Source organism: Urtica dioica, chromosome 8 (assembly GCF_054948205.1).
Source record: "Urtica dioica subsp. dioica isolate 48M chromosome 8, U.dioica_male_clone48M_v1_H2, whole genome shotgun sequence".
In the NCBI taxonomy this organism is placed as follows: Eukaryota; Viridiplantae; Streptophyta; class Magnoliopsida; order Rosales; family Urticaceae; genus Urtica; species Urtica dioica.
In genome coordinates, this window is record NC_142763.1 from 7,904,197 (window position 1) to 7,928,050 (window position 23,854).

A 23,854-nucleotide genomic window follows, 5' to 3' on the forward strand; every position below is an offset into this window, starting at 1 on the left:
AGAGATCAGAGTCAGGATTGAGAAGCAGAAGAAGATCGTTGAGCTTGCGGGACGATCGGGCCCGGATTTCTGCATGGAGTCCTTCAGACGGGAGGAGAGACAGCTCGACGCTTTAGTTGAGAGGGAGGAGCAGTACTGGAGACAGAGGAGCAGAGTGTCCTGGATGAGGTGCGGGGATAAGAATACGAAGCTTTTTCACCGCAAGGCTTCTGCTAGGAGGAAGAGGAACGCCATTAGAGGATTAGAGGACGAACTCGGGGATTGGCACAGTGGAGACTCTGAGATAGAGAGGATCGTCTCCGATTACTTTGGTGACATTTTCTCTTCAGCGAGGCCTTCTCCGCTGAGTATTGAGTTAGTTTCTGCGGGCGTACAGCCTAGGATCTCGGCAGTGTTAAACGCCGAGTTGGAGCGCCCTTTTGAGCCAGGGGAGGTGAAAAATGCGCTCTTCTCGATGGATGCGATCAAGGCCCCGGGAAGTGACGGCTTTCCCGCGCTTTTCTACCAGAGATATTGGGACATAGTAGGTGAGTCGGTCTTGAAGACCTGCCTCGGGATTCTTAACGACGGAGATGAGGTGGCCACCATCAATGATACTGTGGTCACCCTCATCCCCAAAGTAGAGGACCCGAGACGAGTCAGCGACTTCAGACCGATTAGCCTGTGCAATGTGATCTACAAGATAGTGGCCAAGTGCTTGGTCAACCGTCTTAAGACCACTATGCACGATGCTATCTCTGAGTCCCAGAGCGCTTTCGTAGGAGGTAGACTGATCTTCGATAATGTCATGGTTGGTTTCGAGGCTCTCCATACGATGAAGCGGAAACGCTTCGGAAATGGAAAATGTGCGTCCCTCAAGCTTGACATGGCCAAGGCTTTCGACAGGGTCGAATGGGCCTACCTGGAGTCGATGATGTTGAGACTGGGATACAGCACGCAGTGGGTGCACCTTATCATGAGATGCGTTACCTCAGTCAGATTTTCTTTCAACATCAACGGCTCCACCCGAGGCAGTGTGACTCCCTTCAGAGGTCTCCGCCAGGGGGACCCTCTCTCTCCTTTTTTATTCCTCTTCTGCTCTGAGGGTCTCTCGAGCCTCTTCCGAGCTAGCGAGGAAGCTGGAGCGATTTCAGGAGTCCGATTCCGGGAACTCCACGTGTCTCACCTTCTCTTCGCGGATGATAGCCTGGTTTTCTGTCGAGCGACACCCGCCGAATGTGAGAGGGTTACAGACATTTTACGGACTTATTCAGAGGCCTCGGGCCAGATGGTGAACTTTCAAAAGTCCGATGTCTGTTTCGGTACGGAGATCAGCGAGGAGGAGTGTGAAGTCTTAGCCCAGATCCTAGGTGTTAGGAAGACGGAGTGCCATAAGCGTTACCTGGGTCTTCCCGCGTTCACCGGCAGGAGGAAGACAGAGCTTTTTGGGTTTGTGAGAAACCGTGTCTGGGATAAGATTAAGAGTTGGAACGGTCTCTCCCTCTCGCAGGCTGGCAGAGAGGTTCTCATTAAGTCCGTCCTCCAGTCTATTCCCAGCTACGTGGCCTCATGCCACAAGATCCCGCTGCGTTTGATTAGGGACATCCATTCGGCGATAGCCCGTTTCTGGTGGGGGGGTGGATCGGCGACAAGAAAGATTCACTGGTGCAAGTGGGATGACCTCACGCGGCACAAGTCAGTGGGAGGGATGGGCTTCAGAGACCTGGAGAAGTCCAACCAGGCCCTTCTGGCTAAGAGTGTCTGGAGACTTCTCAGGAGACCGGATAGTCTGGTAGGCCGTGTCTACAAACAAAGCTACTTCCCCGATGGTGATATTATGACGGCCCTTCCAGGCTCGTGTAGCTCTTCCATGTGGCGTGGTCTCCTTTGGGGTCGTGAGATCATTCAGTCCGGTTCGCGATGGAGGATCGGGGACGGGGAATCTGTGTTTGTCATGGGCGACAGCTGGGTTCCTAGGGACAGACCTGCCACCTGGATTGATCCCCCTTGGATTCCCCCCGATATGCGGGTAGCTGAGCTTATGAGATTCGACGGTAGTTGGGACGTCGACCTCATCACAGCGATGTTTGGGGCGGAGGACGCTGCGGCGATCTTGAGCATCCCGAGTGGTGGCGAGGGTATTCCCGACGTACGTCGCTGGCATTTCACCGAGGACGGAGAATACTCCGTCAAGAGCGGTTACCGTGTTGCTATGGAGAGAGCCTGTACTCCGGCCGCCAGCTCTTCAGATCCGACGTTGATGGAGAGGTGGTGGACGAAGTTCTGGCTTCTGAGAGCTCCTCCTAAGGTGAAACTCTTCTGTTGGCGAGTCTGTTTAGGCCAGATCCCGGCCAGAGCAGTCTTAGCCAAGAAGAGGATCACCTCTGACGTCAGCTGCCCTGTCTGTCAGGAGGCGAGAGAGACTGTTTTTCATGCGTTTTGGGGTTGCAGGTGGAGCAGGAGAGTCTGGAAGGACGTGGGCTTCGGCCACATTCTTCCGCCTTTCAGAGACGGCGATGCTTTCGATGCTATCCTCAGACTGATGGATGCCCTTGAGGTTCGTTTCCACGAGCTTTTCATTACTATTATATGGGAACTTTGGAACCACAGGAACAATGTCTTAGCCGGGAGATCAGCTTGGAGCCAGCCACAGCTAGTCCAGTGGACGGTGAGCTTCCTCGAGGAGTATAGAGCGGCTACGGATGGGGTGACTCCGACGAGCACGAGGGTGACTACTACCCCAAGATGGACCCCCCCAAGGGACAGGACCCTCTCGATTAACGTTGACGCGGCCCTGGCTCGCGACCGTGGAGACTTCGGTGTAGGTTGTATACTTCGAGACCACACCGGAGAGGTGATCGCCTCGCAGACGCTTTTCCTGGCTAGGGGGTTCTCCCCCCAGCTTGCGGAAGCGTATGCTGTCCTCCATGGCATAGAGCTAGTTCGCAGCGTCGGTGGCAGGAGAGCGGAGATCCAGTCTGACTGCTTGGGGGTGGTGAGGATGATCGATGAGGGCGTGACGCCTGCGACAGAGCTTGGGACGATCTTGCACCGCATCTTCAGAGAGGTGAGGGAGCTTGAGGTTTTTCGCATTTTGCATATTTCTCGTCTTTGTAACGTTGCTGCGCATAATCTAGCGCGCTATGCGGTTAACCATCACTCGTCTTCGACCTGGCTGGGTTTAGTCCCGCCTTGTTCGGAAGAGGCCATTAGGGCCGATGATCGCGAGTTGCGGTCCCGCTCGGCCTCCTAGGGCCTTGTTGTTTGAGCTTTTCCTGTTCTCTTTCCGTTGGTTTCTGTTTGATTCTTATCCTTGTAACCACGGTTTTCCTCCGCCATACGTGAGGGCTTTTATGTTATTTCGTGGCACCGACCACGCTTCCTCAAAAAAAAAAAAAAAAATCCAAACTTCTTCATCATAATAAAATTCAGACCTCTATACGTCACAAGATTCTGTTTCATTACTAATGAAATTGCATATATAAGTGAGATTGTATAGTCCCTAGCTAGTTTGACTTTTTAATTAGCTTGTTCAAGTTTGTTGTTACAAAAATTTGCGTTGCAGTGTCTTTATCCTATTAATTAATTTAGTTCACAATGATAGAGGAGACAGAGACAATAGTATCTTTCTAAGCCCCACCTTTTTATCGCAGTAAGCTCTTGCATGCACTAATTCTAATGCCTAGGCTTCAGCATATATTATTATATATATCTTCCAATTTATAAATAATTTGATCTTGACAAACCAAAGCCTGAAAATTTTGTTTTACTAATACAAGTATGTCTGTCATCTGATTTCTTTTGGGAACTGGGTTACTCAACAAGCTCAAGACTGGAAATGAAACGTGTGTTGTGTTTTTTTTTTTTTTTTTTTAAATATTTATTTACCGATGGTTTATATGGACTTTTAATTTGATTGTACTTCCTTTATTTAAATTTGTTGTCTTGTTTAAGTTGACCATCAACCACATGCCAAATTAGAAACTTCGTTCTTCCACACATATCCTATATAGCACATGATCTTTCAGATTTGAGAGATTTTTCAACAGATTGATAGCATGGTTATATTAAATTAGTGATAATGTTCACAAATATATTTTTAAATGAGTGATATAAAGGATATACACGTGACATGATTACCCTTCAAACTCTCAACACTATTAACCATTTTCGTAATGAATAGAAAAATAGCCTCACTTGTTCTTGTTCTTGTTCTTGTTCTTGCTCTTGCCATGACTTGTTTTCATGGATAGAAAGTCTCACTTATTTATTTATTATAATTAAAGTAGCTCAAGACTTACACATAGATAATGGGTTCCATGACTTGTTTCACTTATCCTTTATCTTCTAAGACAAATTTCTGAAAGAAAAAAAAAAGTTAATATTTTTGTATAGCCAATTAGCCAACTCAATTTATAAATTTGGAAAAATAATCAACATTAAGTTAATATTTATAAATAGCTATATAAACCTTTATAATTGAGTACTATTGAAAGACAAAAATACTCTTTATTACATTACGTAAATAGTAAACTAATAAATAATAATAATAATAAATGTCAAAAACAATACAATAGGAGAAAGCTTTTCTATTCTCGAGAAAAATATACATACTTGATTCAAATTATACATATTTAACATACTTGTATATATAAATATTACATATAAACTAGTTTAACAATGATATATACTAGTTTATACCTCCATAAAAATTTATCCGAAAGAGAAGATGATACGCCTTACGGCGGAGTCCTCGCTCAGTAATTGATTGGCGTCGGAATCTTTACATGTCTCGATCGGGTAGTCAATAGCAGCATGAAGACCCCGACGAAGAAGTGCTTGTTTCCTTTTTCTAGCCCATGATATCACAACCTCTGATTGATCAAGAATTCCTTTTGTTAACAAGTCTGAAACGTAAAACGGTTAACTATTTTGCAATTTTAGCATTTTATGCGACTCATCACATGAGATTTTTGTTATGATAGCCAAGAAAAAAATTATGCATGGGACTCGTTTATTTTGATAGTCTCAAAAACTTGTGTTATGAAAAGCGTGTGCATTCAAAATCATAAAATTGAACATCTAGGATTTTCATACACACACCCATGCATATAAAAGAGATTAAAAGAAAGTAGACTCTCTAGATACATAGCCATATGAAAACTCAAATTTTATCATATAACTAACATTTGGTAAATTTTAAGTAAATAGTCATGAAATTTTATTAACAAAACCAAAAATACATTAATAGTTGTAAATATTCGTTAATAATTGTAAATAATCATCAGAATCCAATGACATGAATGAAATTTTAAAAATGTCCAAACAATTTCATAACATTATGACTATTTGCTTAAAATTTACAAAAAATTGACTATTTAGCAAATCTTCACATTTTGGTGGTTTAATAATAATTGAAAGAAAATTACATGCCCTAGACTTTGCCTTGGGGTACGTAGCACGACCATTCTAATTTTATAATATATATATATATATATATATATATATATATATATATTTCTTAATGTCTCAATCTTAATATATATTCTCACACATTCCATACTATAGAGATATAAATTTTTAAAAGTAAGGTACGTTTTCCAAACAATGTTGTTTGTTACGTTTATCAATGAGAAATGTAAGGAAAAATTAAGTGGTTCCAAAAGCTTGTCAATTATGACCCAAGAATTAATTGGTCCGATTGATGTAGCTAGAGACCAAACTTGACCTTATCAATGAACTTGTCATATTGATTAGAGAAAAGTCTTGGGATTAAGCTCGTAAAGACATATAGTCAACCAAACCAAAGACACATGGCAACCCTTAGAGCAAATCATGTAAGAAATATGTGTGTGTGTGTGTGTGTGTGTGTGTGTGTGTGTGTGTGTGTGTGTGTGTGTGTGTTCTTTTTATTGGTAAAAAATATATAACAAAACAATCAAAATCTAAAGGGTTCCAAAGATTGGGCTGAAAAAAAAAAACTTGGTTGGTACATAGTACAGAACTCTTTTGCCAATATATTACCCTTTACAAATTAAAATCACAAGAGAAAATACACTGTCGGATGAGAATACCCTGTTAGACAGGATAGTGTAACTTTTTCAACATACACGTGCTAATGCTTAGCCAAATTTAAGGTAGAAATATGATGTAAAATTATATAAGCTAGATGTAGTATAATATAAGTACAATTTTTACATCGTTAACACTAAAGTATTGTCATTTTAATTCTGCTACCTAATTAGAAAGGTCGGATTATTGTACGAGAGTACACAGTGTACATTCTGAAAGGAGCTCAGTAAATTTTGTTTTCAAGCGGGTCGGTTGGAATATTACACTTTGGTTGAAGCAATAGTTTTTCAACACATCTAACACAAAATAGTCATGTGAACGTTTGATCATATTCATCCATATATATATAATATATATATATATATAGAGTACTTTCTGAGCTATATTTTGGCTGATTCTGTTTTAAGACTAAAGACCAAAAACTTACTTTGTCCCTCGTCTCTTTGGTTGGTTCTGTCTTCTGTGACAAGTTCTATCAGTGTATACAAAGGAAAGAAGCTTTTGGCAGCTGGTCATTCACTCACTGTACATTATATATATATATATATATATATATATATATATATATGTATGCATGAATATTGGCTGTATTGCATGTTTTTGTGTGGGGTATGCGTAAATTTTAGAAATATGACTAAAAACACATTAAAATTTCGATAAATCTAACAAAATATAGTGAATACCAAATAAATTGATAGAACCATGGTTTTATGGTATGTGATCAGTATACAACTCTACACAGTAATTTTTTTAGCTATTACAAGTAATTTAATAGATGGTACCGTAGAAATTTTATGCGACCTCAAAACTGTTAGTTACTCGCCAATATTATAATTAGATTTAAAATTTTGGTTATATTTCCACATAAAATAATTTCATTATTTTGTTAAAATTCTCCAAACATGATTATTCTATATCTAAATGTTTCAAGTGGCCTAAGTACTTCTACAATTTTTCTGTTTTTCTAATTTGAACCGTGCAAATCTTAGCTTTTTATTAAATATGTTTGTGAAACAAGGCTATTTTCCTTTACATTTCTCTTTAAAAAATTACACCCATGCATGACTCTTGAGCCTGATTTCCGTCAACGTTTTAACGGAATCTCCATTTTGCGACCTTATGTTTGTGATAAAGAGAAATTTTATAATTTAGACCTCATAAGTTAAAAAATAATAAAGATGGACCTCTTACTTGCAAAATATTCAAAAATAGATTTTTCACCAAAAAATAAACAAAAATACTCTGTCGAAGCTACATTATAAAGGTTTTTTTGAGATGTCCGTTTTTTTGGTCAAAAATTTATTTTTATATATTTTATAAGTAAGAAGTCTATTTTTGATATTTTCTAATTTAAAAGGTTTACATTGTAAAATTTCTCTTTCATGTGCGAAATTATTACCGGATCAAGTTGTAGACGAACTCCTAAGTGGGGGGAACTAACTTTATTGTTGAAATCCAAAAATATTAATAAAACTAACTTTCCGAATATATGTTATTTGGTTATGTTTTTCACGTGAAATGATTATTTATCGAAAAACAAGGATAAGGTCACGTAGATTGTACATTTAAGATTCCATAGAAAAGAACCAGCGAAAATGAGACAAAATTGTCTCGGCCCGAATGATTAAAGTTCAGAGATTACTAATGCCCAGAAAATAAAATTGGGCCAAAAAAAATTTGAGGCAATATATATTAATATATACATCATAGGTGCATACGCATATACAAACATGAGGTGTCAAGCAGATTGCACAACTAAAGATAAAGAGTATTGTTGCTGTTGGAGGTCCCTGGTTATTAGTGAATAGTGAGTAATAAAGGAATGCAGTCAATAAATTGGCCAATTTTACATATATATATATATATATAATATTCAAGTTTTATAGAAGGGAAAGGGATTATAATGTCATCGTGAAAAAGTCTGCAAATCAACCGAATCTTTTCTTTCGTCTTTGATTAAAGTACTCTCATTTATATATAATATATTGTGGCAATTTAGTCAATGCGCGTAGGTAACAATTATTATAAACGTAGAATAATTGTCTACATTATCTAATAATATGTCGATTAAACTATATATGACTACATATTTTAGCGAGGTAAGAAAGCGTACTTTTTATTATATATATGCATATAGGACAGAATAAATTATTATGCTGTTTCAAGTATAGTCTTTTACATATGTATTGTAACTTGTTTCTTTTATGTAACTTTATAAATTGACCGACGTTTTATAGATTCGGCATTTCTCATATCAATTCTAGGGTTGTTTATTGTCAAGATAATTATTATATCTCTTTCACAAAAAAAAAAGTTTAATTATTATATCATAACGTAAGTACGCGATTCCAGTTTAAAAAAATATCCGTAACTTTTATTTTAGGTCTAACGATTACTTCTGTAAGAAATGAAGTAATTAACTTAAAAAATAGCATATACTGACTACTCCCAGCATCATAATAATAAAGATAATAATAATAATAATAATAATAATAATATAATGAATTTAGATACAAAAAAGAGCATTACCAAGTTGACTATGTTTGATCTGCATTTGCTTTATGCATGTCTTTACACCAAAAAGTCTTCGCAAGTCGCAACCCGCACTATAATATATATGTGTAAATTAATATATAGAAGTATAGAATAGAATATATGTGTTCATTATTCGATCGTCGGTCTTTTCATTAAAATAAAAATGGTGGGGATGATTTTGATCAGCGTTTACGTCGTCTCGTGTATTCAATCAGAAAGTTGTAACGAGCTGGTTTTTTCCTTCTTTTAATGCAAATATGCCAAAGAGCCTACCATTTGCAAAAGCTTCACAAGGTGGTGATAGCTTTCTAAGACAAAAGGGGGTCAAACGAATTAGTCATCTTTTTGGAGATAAAGCGTGGACATGCAAACAAATCTTTATGTTTATGTTATACCCGTGTACTAACATATTCATATTGTTTTGAAGCTCACGCGTGACAAAAATAAACACTTAAACCACTAAATTAAAATATTAAAGGGCATTGTAGCAATGAAGCAAATAAGATAAATTAAAAAGTAATATTTGTATTTACAAAAATAAAGTAAATTCAAGTTTGATTTACATTGCAAAATAGCCATTAACTATAGTATACAAGCACAATTTATCAAAAATACCCCTCAACTAACTTGGTAAACATATATTACACAAATAACTTAAAAATATAAACAAATGTAAAAATTCAACCATCGAATATTCAGTCTTTGATCCAAATTCCAAATATTTCGACCATAAAGTTAACATAATAGAATCCTGAGGCATTACCTATTTGATTTCAATTTTCGGTCATTAATTGTTTGATATTCTTAATTCGCGGTTAATGAAACGTGGGCTACTAAGTACAATTGTGGGTTTGAAAAAATAAAAATAATATGAGATTACGCTCAAGGGCTTAAGGGTAGTTTGGGGCAAAACTTCATGCATGTGAGATGACCTCTACAAAAGAACGATGGTTCAATATCTGGGAAACGTAATATTGACTTTTGAAGATTATATTTTGTAATTTGTATTTAAATGTTCAATATAAATGATGATATAAGATATGATGTAAAATTGAATTATTAAAAAAATATATGAAATTTTGTGCGCCATTTATTTCAATTAACATTAATAACTCATGGGCTAAATTTCAAAATATATGTTCGTAACAAGCGTAGCCTTAAAGATTTTCTCTCTTTAAAAAAGAAGGTATGATAACAACTTACGTGTGTATCCCAACTTCTTATCATTGCTAATTCAATGCGTACCCTCATATATCCGCATAGCAACAAATTAAATCTTTAGTTTAATTAAAAGTAAATTAAAAGCCTTGACTCAATATGACACTAACATTTTAAAATTTTCATATATTACTTGTTTTTATTTAATTTCTCATAGTCTAATATAATACGGACACCATTTGATTGATATAATGTTTTCTAGTATACTTAAAAGTTAAAACGACTAAGATCAATGTTTTGGTGCGTCTTTTGAAAAGCCAATTCTTCGGTGACTAGTCTCACTCCATCTGAGTGGGTTCTCTGTTTTGTTTGCTATAAACTTATAAATTAGCAGAGAGAGAGAGAGAGTTGTTAATGCTGATTGCAATTAATGCAATTTTGGCTCTGTCTTTCGATTCTATAACATCGCTCTCTTCTCTCTATCGATCGATCGGCTTAAACCCACTTGTCAATATCCAATGTTTGTTTATGCTTTTGCATTTAATGCTATCTCAGTGAAATATATCATTTCTTTTGTTTTGTTCGGATTCTAGACTGTAGGGTTTTTGTGCCGATGCTATAAACAAATACTATTTATATTATCAATATATATAAGTTATAACTTATAACTATGCATGAAACAAAGTGGCGGGTTTATAGTTCGAAGCCTCTCAAGTTCATGGAAGTTGGATTCTCCAGAAACAAGCGTTACAGCAGGTAAAAACTCTTCTATGTTTCCTATACTATATATATATATATATATATATATATATATATATATATATATATATATATGTGTGTGTGTGTGTGTGTGTGTGTGTGTGTGTGTGTGGATACAAATGTGTACATACAGTACAGAATAGATGAGAAGCTGAAAACATTTTGCTCATTTTTTTTTTTGTTTATGAGGTTACACTTACGAACCAAGACCAATTTAATGATTTTTTTGTTGAGTTTCACTAGTTTGATTACTTTTATATCGAAGTTTATTTATTTTTTATTACATATATATATATATATATTTTGCAGTGACAGTGAACCAGCTACAAGAAAATCAAAGAGGGATAAACTGAGCACTGTCCAAGAAGAAACTTACAAGCTAAAAATGGTAGGAAAAAAAATCACTTATTTTCTTTTCCTTCACTTTCAGTAAAAAGCTCCTTTTGTTGAGCGAGTCTTTGTTATTTTTCATAGAAAGAAATGCCCAGTAAAAATGGCTCTGCTGAAGCCAGGAAAAAGTCAACCCCTAAGAAATCAAACAATGCTCAGAGCTCTTTGAGTGAGGAGGTACAAATAGTTAATAGGGGAGTTTTTGAGTTCACTCATTATCACATAATGTTTATGCAAATACAAGTAGTCCAAGATTCTAAAAGCGTAGAAAAAAATTCAACAGATTCGGAATCTTCAGAAGCAATTACAGGACCAATTCGCGGTTCGTCACGTGTTGGAAAACGCATTGAATCACCAGCCATTGTCGAGCGAAGCCGAACTCGACGAATCGATACCAAAGGTTTTCCTCAGTTTCATGTTCCGCATCATATATGTTTTCTTTTTGTGTCTAGTTCTGTGTCCCTCCAATTAAATTACGACTTTATATATAGCCCACGAAGGAGCTTATAAAGGAAATCACGACATTGGAGCTCGAAATCCTATACCTGGAACGGTATCTCCTCGATCTGTATCGAAGATCGTTCGACCAGACAATCTCGACAAACCCGGCTCAACAGAGAGGTGTCGTCGAAGTGAGCCACTCGGGACATTTCGCGTCCCCTCGAAATTCGTTCGGGGAGAGCGTTTCGGAGCCGGAGAAGCTTCTAGACTCAAGCATCCACCGAAGTCACTCCTCGTTGTCTCAACGCTCGGCTTCTTCCTTCAGAGCCTCTCCGGGAAGGAAGTTTCTGAACAAGGCCGTGGATTCGTACCACTCTTTGCCTTTGTCAATGTTAGAGGTATCAAAAATCTCACTCTCACCAAGACTTTAGTACTAAAATCAAAAGAAATATACGTACAAATATTCGAATTAGTATTCGGAAGTTTGAAGGGAATTTATTTGGTACAGCAAGCTGAGATTGCAACACCGAGCAATACAAGTTTTGCCGAGCAAATAGGCTCTCGCTGCTCAGACCAGGCTACCGAAACACCAAACTCGCTCTCTGAGGAAATGATCCGGTGCATCTCATCCATATACTGCGAGCTTGCGGACCCGCCATTATTGGTCAATCGCGAGCCTTCTTCGAACGGCCTGCACTGCGAGAAGCGGGGCTTGACCGGAAGGAAATTACCGTTCTTGAGCTCGTATCTCGACGATCCTTTTCATCAGTTTGAAGGGTCAGAAGAAGCAGGGCTCGTTGGTGATTCTTATTCAGGGGTGATCAATATCAAATGGATTTGCAGAGATGCCGAGAAATTAGGAGATATTGAGACTAACCTACAAAAGTTTAGGTCTGCGATATCTCTCTTTCGTTTCTATTTTTTTTACTTTTTTTCTTTGCGTTTTTTAAGAATGTCGAAATTGTTTTGTTGCAGATTGCTCGTGTATCGTTTGGAAGACGTTGATCCGAGAAAGCTGAGACATGAAGAGAAGTTGGCATTTTGGATTAATGTTCACAATTCACTAGCAATGCATGTAATATTAATTCCAGAATACAGCTAAAATTATTGATATGTTCTTCAGGGGTTAGCGAGTAAAATTGACATTCGCTTATTTTTTCGTTTAACTTTTTTTTTTCCGCAGGCGTTTTTAGTTTATGGTATTCCACGAAACAATCTCAAAAGAGTCTCATTAGTACTTAAGGTAAGTTCTTAATTATATACTAAATTATCTTCCACAAAATATTTTCAGCCTCTGAACTATCCTCGGTATGATCTTTCGAATGTGTGTAAATTAGGCCGCGTATAACATTGGAGGTCATACCATAAGCGTCGATACGATTCAGAATTCCATCCTAGGGTGTCGATTACCTCGACCGGGACAAGTAAAACCGAATCTCATTTTATTAATATCATTGAAACTGTTTGATCATGGCTTTTTTGCCTTACCTTTTTTTGTTGTTGTTTATCATCAGTGGTTGAGGCTGCTTTTTTTGTTAAAGACAAAATTCAAAATTGGAGATGCTCGGAGAGCTTTTGCCATCCAAAGAATCGAGCCTCTTCTACACTTCTCGCTTTGCTTGGGAAGCAAATCCGATCCCGCGGTACACCTGATATTTTTTCTTTACTTGTTGGCCAAGTAATCTTCATAGTAGGGGTCTTTAATTGCTAAGTTATCTTAACCGGACTAGACCAGATCGTTTGAAATTGAGACTGAACTGTGCCTGAGAAGAAAATAAAAATAAATTTTTACTTGTTAAGATATCTTAACCAGACTATCGTTTTGGATACGTTTGAATTTTTCTGTTACTTAAGATTTTTTTCAAATTTCGAAACTCGAAGTAAATGAAACGGAGAAAAAATTTCATACATACTACCAAGTCCTAAAAATAAGCACGCATTCATCTTTAATTAACAAGTTTTAAATCCTTGCAAGAGTTGAAAATAATAAAAAAAATGTCTGCTACGATTTCGTTTGGACTGCGGTTTCTATTACTTGAAACCAAACCGGACGTGGCTTTTCAAATAAAAGCTGGTGATCAAATAAAAATGTCTAGTAAGTATTGACTTTTTTTTTCAGGTTCGTGTATTTACTCCGAAAAGGGTGTTCGAGGAGATGGAAAAAGCAAGAGATGTGTTCATCCGGTCGAGCTTGATTGCACAGAAAGAGCAAAAGATTCTTCTCCCGAAGATCGTGGAGTCTTTCGCAAAGGACTCGGGTTTGACAACTGCTTATCTGGCCGATATGGCCGATAATTTGATGCTCAATTCTCGAAGCAAATTCGTCCACAAGAAAGGTTCCAAGGGCATCGAGTGGATTCCCCACAACTTTACTTTCCACTATTCCATCTCGAAAGAGGTCGTTTTTAGGGATTGACGATTGATCCTCTTGAAGATCTTCTTTTCCGAAATGGTGTCCCGATCTTTAGCTTTACTGAGCCGCGCCGTAAATAAGCAATGTGTGAAAAAAGAGAGGCTTTTATGGGTGATCAAATTGGCTCAACTGAAACTAGTTATAAATAATAATAATATAACGCGAGTACAAAAGAGGAACGGAAGCAGAGAATGTCATTGATGTCTTTGTAAGGTTGAGCTTGTTTGATCACTAGTTTTAATGGCATGGTTCTGATTTTTGGCTCTAATATGTTGGTAATATTTAGGGGTTGGTTTGAATGTATTATATAGAATTGCTATTGCTATGCAAATTTTTGAGGAATAGCTATATTATTGTTTTCTATTTAATGCATTCCTGTAATTAGGAGCGATTGACAAACAACTAATCAGCTTTTAATTACCGGTTTAAAACTGACACAACAGAGATTTTTAAGTATTTATTAAAAGCTCCCAATTCAAGACATTTTTTTGGAATAAATGAAAAAAAAAAAATCGTAATCATTCTTTGCCGGAAAATAGCATATCTATCTGAGCAATTTTAATCCATGTATCTGAGTTTTCTACAAAATAATAAATATTCTAAGAGTTTATTGTTTATTACTTAATTATCTCTATTAAAATTGAAGACTCCATAACTCTGTTTTTCGAAATAACAAAAATGCCCTCAAAATCATTCACATAATATTTGTAAAATGAAAAACATCATTCACATTTTTTTCACTTTCTTTTGTTCAAAATAACGATAGTTTATTATGTGAATGATGTTCAAAAAGATAATTAAGATATGCTGTTTTTCCCTTCTTTGTCTGAGATCCCAATGAACTTGGCAGAATTAACATTAATTTACTCCCCCTCGACTCCGTCCATTATTCACTTTCCCTCTCTTGTTTATCTGTGCTCCGGTGAAATATGAAAATTGAAAAGGTTGAAATTGGAAAAATTGAAGTGAAAGTAAAAACCGAATCCCTAGAGAGAGCAACGCCAGAAGAAGAAGAAGAAGAAGAGGAGGAGAAATCAGATCCTGAAAATGGACAACCTGCCACACCCTCAATCCCACAGCGTTCCAGGTTTATTTTCAATATACAATATATTTAGGGTCAGTAATTCTTAATATAATGATCTATGTTTTGGTTCATCAAGGGTTTATCAGTTTCTTGTGGTTCATATATATAAAGGTTGGAACTTTTTGGGTCCTAGTAAGTCACATTGTCAACAGATCTTCGTTTTGGTTCAGATTGAAGAGTCCTTGGTACTTGCCCAAATTTTTTTTTTAACCGAAAATAAAACCCGTTGTGTACAACAAATTCCCAAAAATTGTATTGCAGCTACAATGAGGTTTATCTATGACATATGATTGTTTGGTTCTCAAGAAAGATATAATAAATGAATGTTCATTTCATTAATTGTGATTCAGGTCCTCTACTGTGTATGAAGAGAGAGCTGAAATATCATGTGGTTCCCTGAACGAGACAAAGGTAGGGTTTTTATTGAACTCAACATTGTGTATTGTTAAAACTTGTGTGGTTGAAACCAGGGACTAATATAAAAATTTTGGGTAAAATAAAATTACTAATTAAATAATATTATACAAAATTGTAGTTCTTGCACAATGTTTTAAGGTATTAGCTTTGAGCAGTGTAGCCGAAGTACCACAAAAGGACTCGATCCGAATTGTGGAAATATGTTGACTTTGTATTTGATTGACATTCAAAATTTTCGTCATCAATGAAAGTTGTAGTCTTTGCACAATGGTTTAAGGTAATAGCTTTGAGTAGTGCAGCCCAAGTACCACCGAAAAACTCGATCGGAATTGTGGAAATATTTCGACCGTGTTCTTGATGCCCCTCAAAAGTGTGGAAAGTGTCACATTTGTGGTACAATCGTCCCGGCCGACAATAAAAGACATGGAACAAAGATGTTGGAGGTCCACTACCGAAAATGTTCAAAAGCTGGTGGTGTTGTGGTCACCCAAAATCGAGTAAGTACTTTCAAGCTCATTGACCGTAGAAGAAATTTTTTCAGATCTGTACTGAGGTCGGCTTTATCATATGGAATCAGTTTCTTTATTAGTTATTTTGTTTCCTACACTTAGAGGTGTCATTTTGAAATATTTTGAGGTAGAAAAAAAAAGCTAGAAGAAATTATATCTTTGGGATCTTTTGCCATAACCTTAGGGTTGTTGTTCATGGCATAGGTGATGATTGGTTTTTGAACAAAAAAATTATTGCTTTCAAGTGTATAGATGGAAAGCATTATGCCGAAAATATGTTGAATTGAATTTCGGAAGGTAAGGCAGTTAAGTAGTAGAGTTATTTTCGTTGCATTAGATAATTTAACTTCAAATCCCAAAATGATTTCTCAGTTAGCCGAAACAATTGAATGCCATAATTTTGGTTCTGCCTTTCCATTTCCTGTCTTTGCGAAATGATTTCTCTAATTCTTTTTTTTTTGTCTGTGTGTGTTTGTGTTTGGGCGCTTAAGTTCAGGCTGTTAGGACTGACCTAGCACAAAGGCATGATAATGACTTAAAAAACAAGGTACGATCAAGACTTAGATAAATAAATAAGTAAATAACAGGAGCATGATCATGATTCGAAAAATAAAGTCACTGCACTTGTTAGAAACCGAATTCGAACTTTCATTATCTACATTTAAAGTGAATAGACATGATATTTTAAAGTTGAAATCTTGACGATGTTGTGATCTGTGAAGCTCCTTTTTTATAAGAGCAAAAACAAAATTTTATCAATTAAAAAGCTTTATAAGCTCACTTAAAAAGATGATACTTCTTTCCGTATACATATAATTCACATAAAACATTTCAGAAAAAAATAACTATGAAACATCTTTTTATTTATTTATATACATTTGGTCGAAATTCAAAATTTGTAATCGCCTAATTGCTTCGAGTCGTGCAGCCTAAGTGCTACAAAAGTACTCGATCAAAATTGTGGACATATTTCGAGCGTGTTCTCGACGCACCTCAAACGTGTGGAAAGTGTCACGTCTGTGGTACAATCGTCCCAGCCGACAATCAAAAACATGGGACAAAGATGTTGGAGCTCCACCACCGAAAATGTTCTAAAGCTCGTGGTATCACGTCCCCCCAAATTCAAGTAAGTACTTTCAAGTTTCAACCCATCCACCACAAAAAGAAAAGTTGTTCGATCTCCCGAGCAGCAAAACATCATACGCTGTTCTTCTAGGTGATAGCTCCGCAAGACAATAAAGCTCGGGAAACTGCCCCGACCGGTTTCAAAGTCAAACCCAACGACGACGAACTAGTTGACTTTCGGGGCCTGGCAAAGATCCCGAGGCGACACGCCACGTTGCTCGAGGAAGAGTGCCTCGAAAACCCCGGCCTGGCCGAGTGCGAGGGAACGTCCGCCAGGTGGCGCCAATTCGTGTACGAGACAGTCGGGGAGCTCCTACACTTCATGCGGTCGACGAGGTACGGTGACGTGGCGGCGGACGAGGAGAAGCGGGCCCGGCTCGGGCAGCTCTGGGACGAGGCCAGCGGGGCGGCGGGCCCGGCCCGCGTCTCGGGGCTCGAGGCAGGCGTGAGGGCGGCGCTGGAGGCGGGCCCGCATTTGGAGCGCGAGAGGGCGGCGGTGGCGGCGCTGGAGGGGGAGATGGGGCGGCTCGACGGGGACAGGGACACGCTGCGGTGCCAGCTGGCGACGCTGACGATGCTGATGGCGGAGAACGAGCGGGGCCGCGCCTCGCTGGAGGCTCAGATACGGGTGGTCAAGGACCGCATCAAGTCCGCCGAGGAGGCTTTTCTTTGGTGACCAGAGTTAGTTAGGCCGGTTTTTGGGCTTTAGTTTTTTGGTGTTTTTGAACATGTGCGTACATTTTAGTGTTTCTAACTTCTAACTTGGTTTTGGGAAAAGCAAAGCCGGAATTATTATTAATCGAATGTAAATCAATCACGAGACAAAGTAAAGAACTAGCAGAAGTTTAACAAATTATGTGTGGTATTATATGAAATTCAATTTATGAGCTAATACTGTAAAAAAAAAAATTGTTTTTTGTGTTTTTGTGTTTTTTTGTAGCGTTTTTGGTTATAATGCTAGTTTGAATTTTGAAGACTAAAATTTATATATTAAAAAAAAAAGACCATGACTCTAAATTTTGAGCTATAGAGTGATTAGAGAAAGGGAAAATACCACATTTATATTATGTGTTTTAGTGAAATGTCGAGTTTAACCCTCGGTTTTCAAAAATGTCGAGTTCATACCCTCTGTTTAACTAAAATGATGAAATTATACCATTTGTTTAACTAAAATGACGAAATTATACCCTGAAATAGACAACAGTGTCACGAATATTCTTTTTATTGACTTTTCATTGACGTTGACTATAATATTTATATATAAACACAAATTATCTTTATTCATTCGCGCCATATATGTAATTTATTTAAAAACTAAAAAAATAAAGAACAGTCTCTTAATCGTGAAGAACACAGAAAGATGCAAAGAGGTAAACATCGATAGTTGATAGTCATAAAATCGCATATTCGAACAGAGAATCCAGGATTTAGAGTTACAATTCGAATACGGAATGAAGTCATTTCTTAGGAGGTATGAGTTTTATTATTTAATTTCAATTTAAGGCTATTTTTATTTCAAAATTGAGAATTTGGAAGTTAGGGCACTGATTTAGATTTGATTTGATTTTTCTTATATAAGAGTTAGTATCAATGAAAGAGAGATTTGTGACGCTGTTATTCATTTCAGGGTATAATTTCGTCATTTTAGTTAAACAGATGGTATAATTTTGTCATTTTAGTTAAACAGAGGGTATGAACTCGACATTTTTGAAAACCGAGGGTTAAACTCGACATTTCACTAAAACACAGGGTATAAATGTGTTATTTTCCCTTAGAGAAATTGCGGAAAAGTACTACATTTTCACTAACTTTTTTCAATAATCCACCAAAACATAATTTTGGTTAAAAATACAAGTTGACCATTTGTGAAAAATCAATTTTACCCCCCACTTAAAATTTTCTTTCAATCTCACACCTACCATCTCCAAACTAATTAATAACCTCATTTAATACCATTTTATTATATATATAATTAATAACCTCATTTAATATCATTTGTTTATTTATCATTTAATATAACTTGTTCATCTATCATCTCTCTCTCTCTCGTCATTCTCTCTGCTAAAAATAACCTCAAAACCAAAAGAGAACCAAAATCCTAGAGTTGAGCTCACTCAATCCTTGCCAAAGTTGAGCTGACCCAAACCCTTGGATTTGAGCTCTGACACGCTCAAGGAAGCACTACCAAAGCTAATAGATCCAGTCACGACGAAGAACGTAGCTCCGACCAAGCACGTAGCTCCGATCCTCGCCTAAGGTGGTTAGTTTTTTTTTGTTTGTTCAAACTTTTCCTTGGTTTTTGAGTATGTTTATTCTGGGTATGTTTGAGATTGACCAAAAAACGAGACTCTTTTTGTTATGGGCAATTTTTATTGTTTTTAGGCGAAGTTCATCAGTTGTTAACATCAGATGTCAACAGTTGACGCAACTGTTGACATCTGATGACAACAACCGATGAACTTCGTTGATAGTAATGTCATCGAAGTGCATCAGTTGTTGACATTAGATGTCAACAGTTGACGTCAACTATTGACATCTAATGTCAACTATTGACATCTAATGTCAACTGTAGACGTCAACTGTTGACATCTAATGTTAATAATTGACACCAATTATTGACATTGGAAGGCAACTGCTGACATTAGCGTTAACAATTGACGTCTAATGTTGACATTGTTGACATTGGAAGGCAACTGTTGACATTAAACGTCAACAATTGCATATGAGAAAGTGCATTAGACGTCAAATACATATGAGAAATTGCTCAAAGTTGTGGAATGTGAATTGCATTTTGATTGTGGAATTGAATTTTGATTGTGGAATCTGTGCATTTGAAATTGTGGTATGTGTACATTATGGTATCTTAGGATGAATTGTGGTATGTGTGCATTTGAAATTGTGGAATTGAATACTGATTAAACCTGAAATTGTGTGAATTTTTTGTTGAGATGGTCTATAATTACCATCAAATGTTCACATTGAAGTCAACACTTGACATCAACTGTTGACATTGCAGTCAACAATTAATACCTATTGTTGACGTCAATGTCAACAATTGATCTTAATTGTTGACTTCAATGTCAACAATTAATCTTAATTGTTGACTTCAATGTCAACAATTGACATAAACTGTTGACATTTAAGTCAACAATTGACATCAACTGTTGACTTGAATGTCAACAGTTTATGTTAATTGTTGCTATTTTAAAGTTTTTTTTTTTAATGTTCCCTCCCTGAGTTTAGTTCTATTTGTTGTGGTTTTCAGGGCTGGAAGAAGTATATTCCAGAAGAGAAGGTTGTGGACGTAACATGTACCGACAAAATTTCGCAATCTATTTATACCGATACGGGGCGGTGAAGTTAACGACACACGTTGGATCGGACATTGAGATTGATGACAATTAGGAAACTTTTTATCTTTATGTCTTTTTATTTTGGTTTGTTCACGTACTCTTTATCTTTTTTCCACGCTTGACATTGCATTTCATGACATCCTTTAAACTTGAATTTTAGACAACCTTTTGAATGAATTTTATGGATAGCAATGTCAACAGTTGATGTCTACAGTTGACATTGATGTCAACAGTTGACATCAATGTCAGCAATGTACATCAACTGTAGACAAAAGAAGAACTCACAGTCTGAACAAAGGAGTAATGAATTCAAAAAGAGTCATACACTAAAAAGAACTAAGAACTCACAGTTTAAACAAAAGTGTAATGAATTCAAAAAGCGGCATACATTAAAAAAGTGTGGAATTAAAGAAACGAAGTTTGAAATGCATAAACTAGTCCGAAATCAACAAAACAATAAAAAAAATTAATCCATGGACAATCGAGTAGCACTACTGCATGTTTAACGATTGTGACCAAGTACTCCACAACGCGCACACTTGCGCCTCCTAACTTCCTACCCTTGAGAGGGTATTCTTCTCTTTTTTGGCTTACCGGCGGCACGCACTGTGTGTTCCGGCGGACCAACTATGATATTTTCCCCCTCTGGGGGAATATCCCGATCAGGTTCAACCCAAGTACCATTGTGCTTGAATAATAAATAAATATCCGTCATCACTGCGTACAAAAAAACGAGAAACAAAGGCATAGTTAATAAATGTTGACTTCAGATGTCAAAAGTATATGTCAACAGTTGCCTTCCAATGTCAACAGTTGACATCAGATTTCAACAGTTGACGTCAACTGTTGACATCTAATGTCAACAACTGATGAACTTCGATTACATTACTATCAACGAAGTTCATCGGTTCTTGACATCAAATGTCAACAGTTGCGCAACTGTTGACATCTGATGTCAACAACTGATGAACTTCGCCTAAAAATAATAAAAATTGCCCAGAACAAAAAGAGTCTCGGTTTTTGGCCAATCTCAAACAGACCCAGAATAAACATACCAAAAAACTAAGGAAAAGTTTGAAAAAACAAAAAAAACCAACCTTTGGCGAGGATCGAAGCTACGTGCTTGGTCGGAGCTACGTTCTTCTTTGTGACCGGATCTATGAGCTTTGGTCGTGCTTCCTTGAGCGTGTCGGAGCTCAAATCCAAGGGTTTGAGTCAGCTCAACTTTGGCAAGGATTGAGTGAGCTCAAATCTAGGGTTTTGGTTCTCTTTTGGTTTTGAGGTTATTTTTAGCAGAGAGAATGACGAGAGAGAGATGATAGATGAACAAGTTATATTAAATGATAAATGAACAAATGATATTAAATGAGGTTATTAATTAGATAAATTGCCTCATCTACTACCAAAACAATAACTTTTTCCAATTTTCCACAAAAACCATAATTTGGCCAAAAATACCACTAACTCATTTGTACAACTACCATTTTACCCTCAACTACATTTTTTCTTACAATCTCAAACCAACCCACACAAACTCGTTTTAATGAGCAAATATTTAAGTCTGAAACATTTCTCTTCATCTCTCTCTCTCTCTCCGTCCCCCTCTCTCTCTCTCTCTCTCTCTCTCCTGTAAATCTCGCCCAAGGTCGGTCACCCATGAAACCCCCACTCAAGCATTGAAACCCTCTGCTTCTAAAAATCCACACCCAAGCGTTGAAACCCTCACCCAAGCTATGAAATCGTGGCTCAGAAATCCTCGTCCAAGTTCAACCCCCCCACAACGTCCTCGCCCAAGTTCCGACCCCAGATCCTCGCAGAAACTAAAGCTCAAGGTTCGTTGTTTCTTCCTTTTTAAAAAAAATTGTGGTTTAAAAAGTTTTATGTCATTTTTATAGATTGTTTAAAGAGATTTAAATGTTCTGTTTGTTGGAATCGATCTAGGGTTTGAGAAAATAATTAACGCTTCGGTAAGCGGCGGAATTTTAAAAATTTTCTTTTACAAGTAAAACAGTTTTTACTAACCTAGACAAGAGAGCAAGTACATGTAATTAAAAAACCAATATGAGCTAGAAGTTTACTAACCTTTCTTGAAGCTTGAACTTTGAAGAAGCTTTTGGAAAGTTTGCAACGCTCGTCTCCCCTCGCAGCACGTCTCTCTTTCTTTCCTCGGCACCTCGAGCAACCACGAAAGTTTCTATCACTAAATCACTCGAAAAGAAGGAATCAGTGAGTGGGCACTTTTAAACACTACGACTTAAGAACAAGTTTTGAAGTCGCAGAGCTAAACACTAGGTCGAGTGAGGACCTAGGTGCCAAGACAAGAAAAAATCGAAAATAAACTAGAGAGAGAGAGAGGATTTTCGGCCAACAATGTCTAGAGAGAGAGTCTCTCAATCTCTAACTTATGTTGAATGAGAAAAATGAGAAGAATGAGGCTCCTATTTATAGGAGAGGTCTCACCTTCAATAAGGTAGTTTCCTCTTCTATAGAATATCACATATTCATGAGCCAATTTCCTCTTTTCCTCTATGATGCACTCGGCCAAGGTAGGCTTCATTAAGCCTTGGATTTGTTTCCTTTTTTGTTCCTTGCCTTGCTTCTTTCTCAACTTGGGCGCCTACCTCTTGTTTCCCTTAGAGGAAATTTGTTTCCTCTTTTTCTTTTGGCAAGTATCTTCATACATTTATGCACAAAATATTCTCTCTATCTCTTGGGTATGTTGGGCGCCTATAGCCTTCTAGAAAAGGCTTCTAGAAGCTTTTCCATTTGTTCATGACAACATGAAAAAGGCCCAATAAGAATTTTCAATAAAATTCTTATGAAATGAAATTAATTCACAAGGCCCAATGATCAAGTCATGGCCGAGTGAAACATGTCATAAAATGACCTTGTCAAAAATTTATTGACATTCATTTCATCCTTTGTCTCAAAAGACAAAAATACCATTTCGACAATTTTCGTTCTTGTTTTGACTTAGCTTCCAGTTTAACAATTCCTATCGATGTGATTCGTGACAGTGACCTCATGGACCCAAATGAACAAAGCTTGAGCTAAACACTTGGACTCAAAAGTTCACAAACCTTTTCCAAGTTTAGCTTAATGCCAACTGACTCCACTAAAGAGCTGACACTGAAAATCTCTCGGTTCAAATGAATTTATTTTCTACTCAAGAATTCGACCTAATTATGATGAGCGGATCCACTGAATATTATCTATGTTTACCCTTCATGAATGTCATCAGCTAGTCGGGATTTACTAAATTACCATTTTACCCTTCTAGCTGTTATTTCCTCAACTCCTTTGTCGCTTGTGAATAAGTTGGAAACAATGTATTGACGAGGAGCTAACAAGTCACATTGTTTCATCCAAAAGAGTCAGGACTCAATTTGGACACTGGCCAGTTCATTTATTCACACTCCAAGGAACAAAGCATGAGGTGACATACATTGCATTTCAGCAATCTTGTACATGAATTCCATATCTATGAGAACTTCACAAAGTTACTCATGACAGACTCACAACTTAGTACTTCACCAATAGGCCTTGTTCGGAATCACATAGTGAGTCCGAACTTTGACTTTCTCAAATGAGAATACTAAGGTGTGAAATGGCATGTCTC

General features: G+C 37.2%; 3 protein-coding genes across 8 annotated transcripts; all 3 read left to right on the forward strand.

The window, feature by feature from the left end:
* Positions 1-814: 814 nt before the first annotated feature.
* LOC149387768 (uncharacterized) lies at positions 815-6,689 on the forward strand. The gene is made up of 6 exons (XM_089622247.1): positions 815-886; positions 1,085-1,674; positions 1,945-2,287; positions 6,225-6,277; positions 6,459-6,576; positions 6,678-6,689. Exons 1-6 carry the CDS (start codon positions 815-817, stop codon positions 6,687-6,689), a joined length of 1,188 nt encoding a protein of 395 aa, XP_089478373.1.
* A 3,453-nt stretch (positions 6,690-10,142) lies between these two features.
* On the forward strand, positions 10,143-14,148 carry LOC149387769 (uncharacterized). 3 transcript variants are annotated; one of them, XM_089624789.1, is made up of 11 exons: positions 10,143-10,500; positions 10,813-10,891; positions 10,978-11,070; positions 11,177-11,293; positions 11,385-11,732; positions 11,843-12,225; positions 12,310-12,409; positions 12,518-12,577; positions 12,672-12,758; positions 12,846-12,977; positions 13,454-14,148. In XM_089624789.1, exons 1-11 carry the CDS (start codon positions 10,415-10,417, stop codon positions 13,748-13,750), a joined length of 1,782 nt encoding a protein of 593 aa, XP_089480915.1. In that variant the 5' UTR covers positions 10,143-10,414; the 3' UTR covers positions 13,751-14,148. The 3 variants fall into 3 exon arrangements, with proteins under 3 accessions (XP_089480915.1, XP_089480916.1, XP_089480917.1); XM_089624790.1 differs by having other exon boundaries at positions 12,849-12,977; positions 13,454-14,147; XM_089624791.1 differs by lacking the exon at positions 10,978-11,070.
* Positions 14,149-14,481: 333 nt separating this feature from the next.
* On the forward strand, positions 14,482-17,764 carry LOC149387770 (uncharacterized). 4 transcript variants are annotated; one of them, XM_089621864.1, is made up of 6 exons: positions 14,482-14,834; positions 15,182-15,242; positions 15,548-15,745; positions 16,254-16,304; positions 16,686-16,883; positions 16,974-17,764. In XM_089621864.1, exons 1-6 carry the CDS (start codon positions 14,677-14,679, stop codon positions 17,556-17,558), a joined length of 1,251 nt encoding a protein of 416 aa, XP_089477990.1. In that variant the 5' UTR covers positions 14,482-14,676; the 3' UTR covers positions 17,559-17,764. The 4 variants fall into 4 exon arrangements, with proteins under 4 accessions (XP_089477990.1, XP_089477992.1, XP_089477991.1 ...); XM_089621866.1 differs by having other exon boundaries at positions 15,620-15,745; XM_089621867.1 differs by having other exon boundaries at positions 14,734-14,834; positions 15,543-15,745.
* The last annotated feature ends 6,090 nt before the right edge of the window (positions 17,765-23,854 follow it).

Coding starts and splice junctions, on each gene's coding strand:
- LOC149387768 (XM_089622247.1), top strand. CDS start 815: ATGAAGCGGAAACGCTTCGGAAATGGAAAATGTGCGTCCCTCAAGCTT. Junction 2,288..6,224: donor TTCTGAGAGCTCCTCCTAAG/GTGAAACTCTTC, acceptor CTACCTAATTAG/AAAGGTCGGATTATTGTACG. Junction 6,278..6,458: donor TACATTCTGAAAGGAGCTCA/GTAAATTTTGTT, acceptor TTCTGTTTTAAG/ACTAAAGACCAAAAACTTAC.
- LOC149387770 (XM_089621864.1), top strand. CDS start 14,677: ATGAAAATTGAAAAGGTTGAAATTGGAAAAATTGAAGTGAAAGTAAAA. Junction 14,835..15,181: donor TCAATCCCACAGCGTTCCAG/GTTTATTTTCAA, acceptor ATTGTGATTCAG/GTCCTCTACTGTGTATGAAG. Junction 15,746..16,253: donor TTGTGGTCACCCAAAATCGA/GTAAGTACTTTC, acceptor GCTTAAGTTCAG/GCTGTTAGGACTGACCTAGC.
- LOC149387769 (XM_089624789.1), top strand. CDS start 10,415: ATGCATGAAACAAAGTGGCGGGTTTATAGTTCGAAGCCTCTCAAGTTC. Junction 10,501..10,812: donor AGAAACAAGCGTTACAGCAG/GTAAAAACTCTT, acceptor TATATTTTGCAG/TGACAGTGAACCAGCTACAA. Junction 12,578..12,671: donor GAGTCTCATTAGTACTTAAG/GTAAGTTCTTAA, acceptor TGTGTAAATTAG/GCCGCGTATAACATTGGAGG.